This window comes from Heterocephalus glaber, unplaced genomic scaffold (assembly GCF_053883595.1).
Source record: "Heterocephalus glaber isolate CG9 unplaced genomic scaffold, H.glaber_assembly_v1.0 deba00000281, whole genome shotgun sequence".
NCBI classification, from domain to species: domain Eukaryota; kingdom Metazoa; phylum Chordata; class Mammalia; order Rodentia; family Bathyergidae; genus Heterocephalus; species Heterocephalus glaber.
Window position 1 is genome coordinate 23,395,264 of NW_028258139.1, and position 13,006 is coordinate 23,408,269.

General features: G+C 40.9%; 1 protein-coding gene across 4 annotated transcripts in view; it reads right to left on the reverse strand.

Annotated features, from left to right (window-relative positions):
• Positions 1 to 9,641, reverse strand: part of Efr3a (EFR3 homolog A) — an 88,815-nt gene extending 79,174 nt beyond the window's left edge. For all 4 annotated transcript variants that reach the window (XR_015441390.1, XM_004837935.3, XM_021251926.2 and 1 more), the window contains exon 1: positions 9,433 to 9,641. Coding sequence is in view for 2 of the 4 variants with exons in the window: in XM_004837935.3 (XP_004837992.1) it covers positions 9,433 to 9,442 (10 nt within the window). In the remaining 2 variants the exon portion in view is untranslated. The remainder of the gene's footprint in view (positions 1 to 9,432) is intronic.
• Between the last annotated feature and the right edge of the window lie 3,365 nt (positions 9,642 to 13,006).

Below are 13,006 nucleotides of genomic sequence, written 5' to 3' on the forward strand. Positions count from 1 at the left end.
ACACATACAATGTTCCTAGGAGATATTCTCTTTTTCCACTGAGTGGGTCAAATAACCAATAAAAATACTTCCAAGTTCTTAAATAAATTTAAGACAATATCATAAATGGGTCTCAACCTGCAAGCAGTTCCTTTAGCCTGGCACTGTACCTTTGCAAAACAGTTTATGACACCCTAGGAATTGACAATGGTAAAGTCGGACTCCTTACATTTCATTTTTCTGCTTAGCAGGAGTTAAGACACATTTAAAGTTAACTGCAACTACAGCAAAGAGAACTAGGTAACAAACTGCCAGGATAGGTGTTCAAAAAGGCCAATTAAATAGCAAGGATGTGAAGAAGACTCAGCATTATCCAGAAAACTACTGCAGAAAGATAAGCTGTGAAGGTCAGGTAATAAAACAAAAAAATGCACAGCTGAACAACTCACCAACTAAGAATAACAAAATAGTAACAGGTGGAGAGAACACTTCTTGAAGACTACAGAACAAAAGATTTAATTGTAGAATAGGCAAACTTTATTTGGAGGTACAATGGAGAGAAACCTTAGTGATTCCTTCTTCAATAAAGAATTAGAATTATAATATCTAATTACACCTAAAGTTAGACAAGCAATAAATGAATGCAAAAGAAGGGATATCATACCACACATAGAAGGAAGAAAAAAATATTAATTCTCATCAGCTTAGGTATACTCAAGAGCTGGCTCATTTCTAGAGCTGAATGAACATGGCATACATGGTGACAGAATTTTGACAACTTTGACATATTAATCACAGGAGGAACTTCCAACATTCATTTTGTGATCTTACTTCCTCAGAATCATATTCACTCTGCAAAATACAATCATTCCAAAAAAGTAGCAAAAACACCCACAAACTCCCTATAAACTGAACTCCCACATAACGATTCATCTCAACATTTCAGCTTTTCATGATTAAAACTACCACTCAATGAGGGAGAAATTATTGCTTCATCTATTCAAAATAAAATATATAAATGATAAGGTAAAAGCCCAATTATTTTGCTTCCTATTATCACCACGGCTCAAGACATTCTCAGAATTTTTTGTTTAGTTTTGGTTTTGAGAGACTGGTTCTAACCATTATGGAGTTCAGGCTGTAAACTCACTATGGAGCACAGGGTGGCCTCAAACTCACAGTGATCCTCCTGCCTCAGCCTCTCAAGTGTTGGGACCACTCCCAGCTATTCTCAGAATACTACCTTTCCTAGCATATGACAGCAATCAGACAGCAATGTACCCTTTTCCTAAGGTAGTATAAACAGTCAACACTGTACGATTGGTTATTCAAAGTTCTATTCCACAGGCTAAAGGATGAAGCAATTCAGTGCACTATTTTAATGTTTCATTTCAGGTTCTTGAAAAAAATATGCTAAAGCTGTAAAAAGCATCGTAAATATCCTTTTTCTTTTACAGAATGTGAACTGTAGAAAATCTGGAAGACAAAAATTAGAGAAAGTAAAAGACTGCAATCTCAGCACCGCACCTTTATAAGAACCATTTTAAATGAGTGCACAGTATGTACTGTAAGGGTTTTCTACCCATTTGCACCACCTTTCCATTACTTGATGTACATTTCTGGATTTTCATTATTTTATAAATATTACTATGACAGACATCTTTATTCAAAATCCTTGCTGCCCCGCTTTTAATCATGAAGAAAATACCCAAGGGTGAAATTATTGGCCCAATGGGTATAAATATTATTAAAGCACCTGATAATATGCTGGCAAATTGCTTTCCTTTTTTTTTTGGTACCGGGGATCAAACTCAGGACCTTGTGCTTGCAAGGCAGGCACGGCACCACTGAGCTAACTCTCCGGCAAACTGCTTCCCACAAAAGCTGAACCAATTTAGACTTCTGCCTTTTCTACTGCACCTCAGTGTCCTTGCATGTTACTCAGTGTTCTTGCATATTACTGTTAAAGAGTCTTGGTAATATGACAAAACAAAACTGACTCTAGCTTTAATTAGCTTTTATTTATGAAGTTGAACCACTGCCCTCAAAATCTTTACCAATAATTATATTATTTTTTTTTGGTGGTACCAGAGATCGAACTCAGGACCTTGGGCTTGTGAGGCAGGCGGCAGAACCACTGAGCTAAATCCCCGGCCCTTATACTATCTTTTATAGTAAGTGCAGGTCTGTACTCTAAACATATGGAATCAGCAGTGTTTTGCTTTCAGATTTGTATAAATGTCCTAATAATTTTTCTATTTGATATTAATTTTGACCTTCAAGTCATTACCCATGATATTTATAACAATTCTCTCTCACAGTGTCCTATCACCCTGCATTCACAGGACACAGCTAGCCTGCCCTAGTTTCACTCTTCCCCAGTGATGGGATTAAATGTCCTTATGTGCTCTAAGCTTCTATAGTCCTTTCCTCTCTTAATTCTTTTCTCTGGTGATCCTACAACTCTTAAATTAACTCTCTTCATAGGTACTACCTGTCTACTAACTGGAAGATTTCAATAGACTTACAGAGAGAGTTAAGAAAAAAAAGGAAAGGTATGTTTAAAAAATTAGGGAAAAAATACAAAAGCAGAAGAACAAAGCACTTAAAACAATATGACATATTTAGCAAATAATGATATTCTTAACTGTCACTCTGGAAATAGTTTTTCCAAGGGATCCATCTCACTCAATGTGACACTGAACCACTTCAAATTATAAGCAAAATCTGTGGGTGAACTGCATGAGAATCTTATGTTTTTTCTGGAGTATTCTGACTTTCATCAGTCTAATCAGGGAACAATTAGCAAAAATGTCTAAGATCCGTAAACCAGAAAAGTAGCTTATGTCCTATCTTCTGGTCCATTCTTTCCTCCCTGCAGCTGTTGGGGGCCATGCTGAGATTTTCTGTACCCTCCTCTCAATGTTTGTTTTATTATTAGTACACGTTTGTAGCATATACACATTACACTTACTGCACAAGCTGTTGCATGTACATAACACATCTTAATTCTTTTTTCATTCTACCTACCCCCACACTTCCCTGCTCCATTTCTTGTTCCCCTTTCAATTTGAGAAAGATTTCCCTACTTCCCATTACCTATGTTTTATGGTGCTCTTTATTTATAATTTGGTTTCTTATATAAGAGAAATAATGCAATACTTAAGCTTGTGCGTCTGACATATTTCACTTAATATTACAGTCTCAAGATGCATCTGTTTATTTATGAATGCCTACAGTTTATCTTTCTTCATGGCAGAGTAGTATTCCATTATATATATAAATACCAATGTTTTATCCATTCATTTGTTTAATGGGCCTGCATATAGGCCATTTCCAAGTTCATACCAATAAAAAAAACTTTCTACTATCATGTCAGGCTAAAGAGGTATACACTTCCCATACAGGGTTCCTCCAAGAGAGAGGGCTCCTCCATATAAAAATAGAGCCTAGGGGCCAGGGATTTAGCTCAGCGGTTTCGCTGCCTGCTGCGCAAGTGCAAGGACCCGAGTTCGATTCCTGGTACCAAAAATAAACAAATAAATAATAAAAATAGAGCCTATAAGGAAAATGTTCAAAGCACTGTATGATTCAAAGGTATGATGAAAATATCTGAGGTTCCTTAATAAAAATTAGAACCATGCTATCTAATATATAAAGATAGACAACAGTAAATAAATATGCAAAAGGGAAAATATGGCCTACACAGAGTCAGACCTGTCCACTCTCACAGGAACACTGAAAACGACTCTTATCACTCCACGCCAGAGTTAGACTAAGTAACAGGTAAAATGTGGCTTTATCCTAAGAACTAGTAGCTTCACTGACTTACAAAGAGGGCTCTGCCTCCCAAAAGAAAAGATTTTCTTTCTTTTATAGGGGTATGTGGGTGGGGCAAGGGAGAGGGGGTGATACTGACAATCACTGCCTTAGCAAATCAAGGCAAGATGGCTCCAGCAGTTTGTGAAAAGCTGCACCCAGTTTCTGAGGATTGAGCCCCAGAAAAACCAGTCTTCCTCTCCCCATCTGCCCAACTACTTAGATGGTACCGTCAGACAGCACAAAGGAGAAACCTGACAGGGTCAACGTGAGTCCAGGATGAGGGAAGATCCTTCTCTGTCCTGACAGATCACTGCTGACCTACAGGCTGCTTGGGCCTCTGGACTGAGAAGGAATCTGTGGGCTGAGGACCCTGAATAGGAAAACAGCCAGTCCATGGGTACAGCTGACCGGCAAGATTTCAATATTTACACCAGGGTTTCTCAACCAGGTACAGTTATGTCCCCAAGCGGACTTCTGGCAATCTCTGGAAACATTTTTGGTTCTAGCAATTTTGGGAGAAGTTGGGGGGAGGGGAACTATTGGCTTCTAGTGGATAGAGATCAAGAATGCTCCTAACATTCTACAATGCCTAGGTCAACACCTTGCTGACATACCTCCCACCAAAATATTTTCTTTCCCTGGTCAATAATTGCAATCTTATCTTCTATATATGAAATTCTGTACTCAAATTTGCTCACTCTGCTGCGTAGACTTTCAATGGGATTTTTAATCTCCTGGAAATCTGTTTGCATCTGTTTTATGGATTCCATTTGTTTCCTGTGTTGGGATTCCATCATGTTCCTGGGCTCCTCTCTAGATTTACTAATCATGTCTTGCACTATGGGTACAATCTCTGCTGTTATCTGAGAAATTATTTCTGATTTCATTTTTTCCAGATCCTCTTTTGTTGCCAGTTCAGAGAGTTCAGGTGGTTGAGTATCAGAGTGTTCCATCTCGTTTCCCTTTGCGGTTGCTGTAGGTGATCTGGAAGTCTGGTTTTGAGACTTGTTTATGTGTCTTCTCATTTCGATGGGGGGTGGGTGCTGCTGGCACCCATGTAGCTCACCTCCTCTGTGCTGGCAGGGGTCCTCCCACTGAAATATTACCCAGTCTAAGACGCTGATAGTGCAAAGGCTGAAAACCTCTCATTTAGATTATGATTTGCAAGCTGTTCTTGTCTCAGGGCTTAAAAACTTACAGGCAGGTCCAGTAAGCACCTAACCATAAATTATAAAACTTTTACTACAGTGTTTTTTTTCCAAAAAATAAAAAATAAATGATCACTCCTTTGACCCCAGTTAAGATTCAATCATCCATTTATTTAATATTTATTAAGTGTCCATTATGTAATCAGGCACAGTGGTAAGCAAAAGTGACAGTATTAAAAAAGATGACAGGATGTGATTCAACTCCTGCGAGGTACTGAAAGTGCAGTATGAATAAAACAACTTGATACTCTGAAATCATACAGATCTACTTCCAGTCACAGCTCTACTACTTATTGTCACTGGTGTTTTAGTTGTTTCCTGAACCTCAATCTCTTCATTTTTAAAGCAAATCAAATATGGCCTCCCTGCAAGTGGGAGCGTTAAATAAGGTAATTCAAGTAAAGAATGAATACTGTCTAGAATACAATCCCGGTATTCAATACTTAATTCCTAACAGCAAAATATAAGTCTTTATAAAGTAACCATTAAACCAAAACATTACAGAACACAATTAACTCTGCATTTCATAATGGATTGAAAAATAAGTTAAACATAATTAGCCTAATTCAAGAGAAAAAAAATCCAAAACAAACATGGAGTGACCATATTATCATTCCCTAATAAGTATGCCCAGTATCAACATCCATATCTAAAGGAGAAAAGAAAAGATCAGCCACATCTGATTACTGGAAAGCACAGATTAATAACAAAGAGTGGTTTAGAGTTTGGTTTCTCCACCCAACATATATAACAACTTTCCATACAAAATAAAAGCACAACAGTTTGTAATAGCTAAAGCTTGGAAGCAGCCCAAGTGCCCATCAACTGGAAACTGGTAAAGAAAATGTGGTTTCTTTATAAAACGGAGTACTACTCAGCCATAAAGAAGGAAAAACTAGTCATTTATAGCTAAATGGATGCATATCAAGGCCATACTCTTAAGTGAAATAAATAGGACACACATGTGTAAATACCGAATAATTTCACTAGTGTGAGAAACTGATAGTGTAAACAAGGGTTAAAATGATTAAAATGAATAACTGATAATCTGAAATAGGAAAAAAGGTCCAAAGACGAAGGAGTGAAGGGAGGGGAAGGGGAAAGAAAAAGAGGGAAAGGAAAAACTATGAGAAAAGAAAAAGAAATGGAAATAAAATCTATGTAAATAGGGAAGGGCGGAGGGGGTGAAGGGTGCACAGGTAATGGGGAAAAAAAAAAAGAACCAAGATACATCATGTACAGGTACAAACACCCAATGATAAATGTAAATGAACTGTATACCTAAAATGTACCAATAAAAGAAAAACAAAAAAACAAAAAAACAAAAAAACAAAATAAAAGCACATTTCACTAGACCTGTTTTCAGGTACATTATCTGTGAACTCAGGAGCTCCTCCTATATAAATGCCTAACTTAAATGGTTAACTTCATCCTGTATAACCAAGTATCTATCTGGCACACCAAGTGTTATGGCTTGTGTGGCTAGATGTCCCCCTAAAGCCTCATGTGAATGAGTCGGAGCTTTTTCAGAAATGGATCTACAGTGTGTGATGCTGGAATTGATTCATGGTGCAATGCTAGGCTCAAGGCCACTAGGATTAAGGAAGTGAGTGCTACCTGCCCTAAGTAGTCTGGATAAAAGGGGCAGGAAAACGCTGTTAAAGTCTCTCGCTGCTTTGTTACCTTCTATCTGCCATGAACTGCTGCCCTTCTGCCATGTGCCACTCTGCCTTGGAGCCAGCCAATTATGGACTGAAACCTCTACAACCTGAGCTACATAAACCTTTTCCCCTTTAACTTTGGGTGTAGGGTATTTTGTCTCAGCAATGAGAAAAGTTAACTAAGACACCATGGAATCTGCAGCCCTCCCACAGATTCCTGTGACACAGTGGGAGCCAAGGCAAATGCTAAGCCTTCTGACAGGGCTGCATAGTCGCTGAGTGGGAGAGCCCTTGCAGAGCACCCACAGACCCTAAAAGATTGATTGCCAGCACTGCAAAACAAAAAATAGAAACTTCCTTGTAAGCACAGAAATTTTGATTTAAATTTTAATTAAGCCTATGTTTGTCTTAAGGTAACTGAAAAAAAAAAAAGCTAAACTATTACAGACTTAGTGCTAATAGAAAAATAAAAACAGTACTGTATCTATGCTTATTGTGGTAACTGATTATAAGGCCCAAATCTGTATTCTATGCCAGATTATACTACATATGTGACCTCAGGGTAGTGTCACCAAAACTCACCAAATCTCAGTCTCTTGATTTACAAAAATAAAATGATTGCACTGAGAAGCTTTAACCTTTCTTCCAATTCAATACTGACTCAGAGTTTGAAAGCACTTAAAATCAAAAGCTTCTTAATGGTCCTTTGTTGAACAGAAAATGAAATAAAGGCCTTTATGAAAATGTGTCAAATGTGTAGGTTTGAAAAGATCATTCAGTAACACAATCTTGAAATCTGTGCCTAGTGACTGTTTCAAACTACAAGCTGAAAATAGAATAAGACTAAAGAATTGTTCCAGTGCCTCAGCAACTTACTGTGAGGCCTCCTTCCATGTAGCTGCTTTGTCAGAATTTATGGATCTTCCAAACAACTCAAATGATGCAAATGTTAACATTCATAAGATACACAATTGCTTAGCTAATATGGCTATACCATACCAGCTGGCTATACGCCCTAGATTCTACTTATGTACCCATTTCAGTAGCTCTATTCTAAATAAGCCATAAAATATCAATAGAATAACTCCACTGTCTAGAAGGAGATGCTTTCTGAATTCTAGAGTCAAAAACACTATTGTGATCATCTCTAACCCTTCCACTTTACAGAAAAGCCTTACATCTGGTTAGCTAACTCTTCAGGACTAACAGGCTGAGCTTGTAAATAATTCTTTCCACCACCTAACATTTTAAATTTAAAAACTGCTTATTTGGACCAAATTTTCTCCCTAAAAGCATTCCTAAAGAAAATGGTAATTTTTCAGTTCTGCTTATACACTTAATATGTTTGCAATTTATTCTACAAACAGAACTTCTAAGAGGTTCTACTGTCCATTCCACTATTCCCAGCAACTCTGACAACTTCTGCCAGCAAACGAGAAGGCAAATACTACTCGTTTCCTGTCACTACCCCTATCTGTAGCACAATTTTACTCAGTCGTAGAGTATGTACTACGCTAATCTCAAATAGTCACCAGAAAACACGAACATAAACTTAGAAATAATAAACTGACAATATTAAGAAAGATGATGTCAAATGATGTTCTTCTGGGCCGGAGATTTAGCTCAGTGGTGCCACCGCCTGCCTCGCAAGTGCAAGGTCCTGAGTTCAATCCCCGGTACCAAAAAAAAAAAAAAAGATATTCTTCTAACCTAGAGGAATGAAACATAAATATAAACTGCTGACAGGATGCAAAGTCCGAAAAGCGTTAAGGACACCCACTATTGCATAAAGAAAACAAAATCCACTCCATGTTTAAGAAGTTAAAAGTAATCTTTAAGATGAAGGATTTACCATTACTATTAGGTAAATCTTTCTAATATCAGGAAACAATTCCTCTTTTACCCACCACGAGACAAAACATGTATTTGAGGCTGACCTGGGAGTTCAGTTTCCCGTGTTTACAAAAATAAGGGAAACTATAAAGAGTTAAAGGAACAGCCTATACATATTTCCATGGGCCGCTGGCTTTGGAGTCACACTGCGATTATCTGGGTCATTTTAAAACAGGTCATTAGTAGTAGTACTTTTACACCTCGTACGACCAAAAAGCCTCCAAAACCCAGAAACTTTCAAACCGTAGGGCCCCTTGGTGACACCTGGGACGACTACTAAACAGATTCTGAGGTCCAAGCTCCTGTGGAATCTAATGCAATGTGCCCGGGCAAGTACCCTGAACTGGCGTTTCAATCAGCTGCCCAGGCGAGTCTGGAAGCAAGTGGTCCAACAGCCGCAGTCCGAAGCACCCGTGCCTAACGAGGTCCCAAAAGCACATTTCAACACCCCCGGGCGCCTGACAGACTGCGACGGACAGGGCTGCTAGGGACAGCGCTGCTGAGGACAGAGCGGGTGCAGGCCAGGGCTCCCGCCAGGGGACGCCCCGCCTGAGAAGGCAGGACGATCGGGCTTCACACATTTCCAACATTTCCTTCAAGTACCATCAAACCGGGGGGGGGGGGGGGGGGACTGGGAAAAGGCTGGAACTTTTCAGAAGTCCCACAGATCAAGGTTACCACCAGCTTTCTCATCTACTAGCCCAGCGTCCTAGCAGCTCCCTCAAGCTCTGGCCTCAGGTCCCCTATCTGTGCAACCGGCTCACGCCCCCTTGGGAGGCTAAGCGAAAACGAAAGGAAACCAGCCGCCCACGAGCACTTCCCGGCCCTCCCCTCCCGCCTCCTCCAACGCCCCCCGCCCGGACACTCACGGGTAGGCATGGTGAACCCGAGCCGCGCTCCGCCGCTCCAGGCTCAGCGGGGCCGCGCAGGGCGCGCCGAGAACACCATGACAGCCGGGGCCGGGCCGCCGATGCCCAGAGGAGACCCGGGAGGACACGCGACTCGCACACGAAGGCAACTGCACGACCACCCTCGGCAGCCCTGCTCAGGGCCGCACGTCCCGTTGGGCGTGCCCACGCCCGTGACGTCAGCGCGTCCCCGGCGTCCGGGCCCCGCCCCCGCCGGACGGACCGCTGAGTCCCCAAAGCCCACACTTGGTGAGCCAAGAGAAGGATTCTCGGGCGAGTGCTGTGCTTTTTCTTTTCAGAATAGAAATGACATTTCCTCTTGATCTTCTGGTGACTTTCAGAGGGATCTTATGCCTCCTGAGGAGTTAGTCTTCTCGGGAGAGGGCGGTCAAGAGCTCTTTGCTGAGCCTCTGTTCCTGACTCGGTATCTTTAATGGTTCTGTAACAGAGCTGAAAGTCGCTGAAGCCACGCATCCAGCAGTGTACGTAACTTTGCTAGGTGCAGTGGGCTGGGCATAGACCTAAGGGAATATAAAAACCAGCCGCAGAGAGCTAACAGTATTTCTCAAATTGGTTCAGTGTCCCCAGAGGACCTGCAGACCTGGTAACAAGCAAATTCCTGGGTCCTGAGCTAAACCTACTGAAACACAAGTGGGGATTTCAATACTTGTTTAAATGTGAGAACCTGTGTCCTACAGAGTAGTACCAGCATCTGGTTAGGAAGTAAGACTGTGCAGTACTGAGTGGAGGCCATAAAGATCAAGGCAAGAACTAGGAAGGGCTTGGGTGAACTTGGAAGAAAGCAGAGTTTAAATCAGCAAAGACCTGGGTGGGGAGCCCTGGCAGAGGCTAGGAAGAGGGTGGCAGGCAGTAGAGTGAGTCACAGCAGCTGTGGAGAAGAGAGTATGTCCAACAGATGTAAAAGAAACTGTCCTTTGTTCATGGTAAAAGCCACACTACCAAGTACTTTACTCATGCTTTCTTAGGCATCAGTACACTACTGCATATTTTTATCAGCTATAAAATTTTCTCTGTTCCCAATTTTCTCCCCAGAACTTTTGTGGTATCTTCATTGCCTCTACTATAGCACTTTTCCCTTCGAATATTAAACTATCATAAGTGCTTGTATTTTACCACAGTACTATATGCTTCTCAGAAAATGGCAACAACCATATTCTGTTCATATTTACAAATGTGCATATATTTGCACAGCATGATACATAATACATGATACTTGCCTGACAGCCAGTAGGGGCTGGAACATACTAACACAATAACTATGTAGATAACGTACATACAGTTGGCCCTCTGTAGCTGTGAGTTCCTTGGACTCAACCAAAGATTTGAGGAAACTTGTTTGTACTGAACATGTGCAAACTTTTTTGTCATTATTTACTAAACAATACAATATGGCAACTTCTTACATAGCATTTACATTGTATTGATTACAACTAAAGCTGAGTAAAGTATAAGGATGAGGGTCAGGGATGTAGCTCTGTGGTGTAGAGCCTGCCTGATAAGTGTGAGGCCCAGAGTTCGATTCCCAATACCAAAAAAAAAAATTATAAGGCCGATGTGTGTAGGTTATATACAGTAGATGATGTACATACATAGGATTATGTAAGGGACTTGACCATCCAAGGATGTGGGTGTCTGTGGGAGATCCTGAAACCAGTCCCCTGCGTATACTGAGGAATATCTGTATTTATTCTAAAGTATGAAAACACAACAGATAAAATAGAAATAGTTAATAAACTTTACACTCAAGTTTGGAGTTCATCTTTAGCAAATCATTCTATGTTCATAGTCAGTACAATAGCATTCAATTATTAGAAGCAGGGCTCTGCGGGGCAGCCTGCACTGTAGAAAAACCACGGAAGTAAGCAACTAATCAGGAAACTGATACTGATGCCGAAGTATTAGGTGCTTAGTCTTGTTGGTAACTGTGGACAGAGCTGATTCTTACTGCACAAAAAGGATCCCTGAGATTTGTTGGCTGCTGGCTTGGATGCAATAGAGAGGCATCTGTTAGTTATGTAACTCCAAGGTTGGACCAAGGAAAGCGGTGGAGCTGGGAACTCAGTCTCAGGGAGGGGTGGGAAGAAAAGATGTGCGCTTCCCTGACATTTTGAGCTTGAGGTGCCATCCAAGGGGCTGATCTGAAGCGAGCAGGCCTTCCAGGCTGAAGAGGGGCTTTGGGACCTCAGAGTGGGAGATTCAGCTTCTTTGCCCCAGAGACAGAATCTGAAGCTAGGAATCAGAGCCCTCTGAGGGAGGGTGTGGAGCCAGCAAAGCCACAGTCAGAAAGAGAGGAGATCGAGAAGACAGTGTCCTGGAGGCCAGAGGGAGGTATGATTCCTCAAGGCAGACATTTCTGCTTGCGTTACTCAAAAAAATAAATAAATAAATAAATAAAAATAAGGCAGATCACAAAAGCCTTGAGATAATCCGGCCCATAATGTCTTTTTTAAATCTGTTTGATTTTTGGTTTCATTTTATTACCAAAAATTAAAACAGCAACCAGATATTCTGAGGAAGGGCAAATGAAAGTCAGGAGTGGTAGCGTCATGATGTTAAGATTATACATACAGTTTTCCTCGTTAGTACACATAGGATTTGAGTCTCTCTGTTACCACACAAGGCCCCCAGAGCATAGCCTCTCCTGCACACTGCTTTCGTCCTCCCTTACCAACACCTTTCCATTCCATTCTCTCTGTTCCAGTCCTCCTTTCTTGAAGCCCAATTTGGACTGGTAGGAATTGCCATCTGGGCTTCTCCATCAATCCCCATGCTACCCAGCATTGTCTGTGCACAGTGTGGGTGTGGCAAACAGTGAGATAGCCTGCTAGATCCTCCTCCAGAAAGAATGCACAGTCTTGCATGTTTGGGCCACAGTAGTGTATGCCCATACATGCTTACATTAGGGTGCAGAGTAGGCAGCATGCCTCTTCTAACCTACAAATCTAATGATGTCTTTTACCAACTTAACATTTGCTAATAGCTCAGCATTTAAACCTCTTGGCTTAGCATAGGGACATAGAAGACCTTTGAAGAGCTGGTCTTGAGCCCTCTCTACTTCCCCACCAGCACATCCCAGGCTCCTCATTTCCATTTCTTTCTTTCTTTTTTTTTTTTTTGTATTACATTCTTTTATTGGTACATTGTAGGTAAAAAACACAACTACATTTCTCATTGGGAATTGTAACTTTATATAATGCATCTTGGTTCTTATTTTTTCCCCATTCCTAGCCCTCCCTTCACGCTCTCCAACCTTCCCTATTTACAAAGACTTTATTTCCAGTTTTTCCATTTCTCATCATTTTTTCCTTTCCCTTCTTTCCTTTCCCCTGCCCCTCCCACTACCCCTACCCCTTTGGACCTTTTCTTCCTATTTTACATTATCGATTATTCATTCTAATCATTGGTACATTTTAGGTATACAATAGAATGACATTCATCATTGGAAATTTGCACCTTTACATAGTCTCTCTTGGTTCTTATTTTTCACCCATGCCCAGCCCTCCCTTCAACCCCT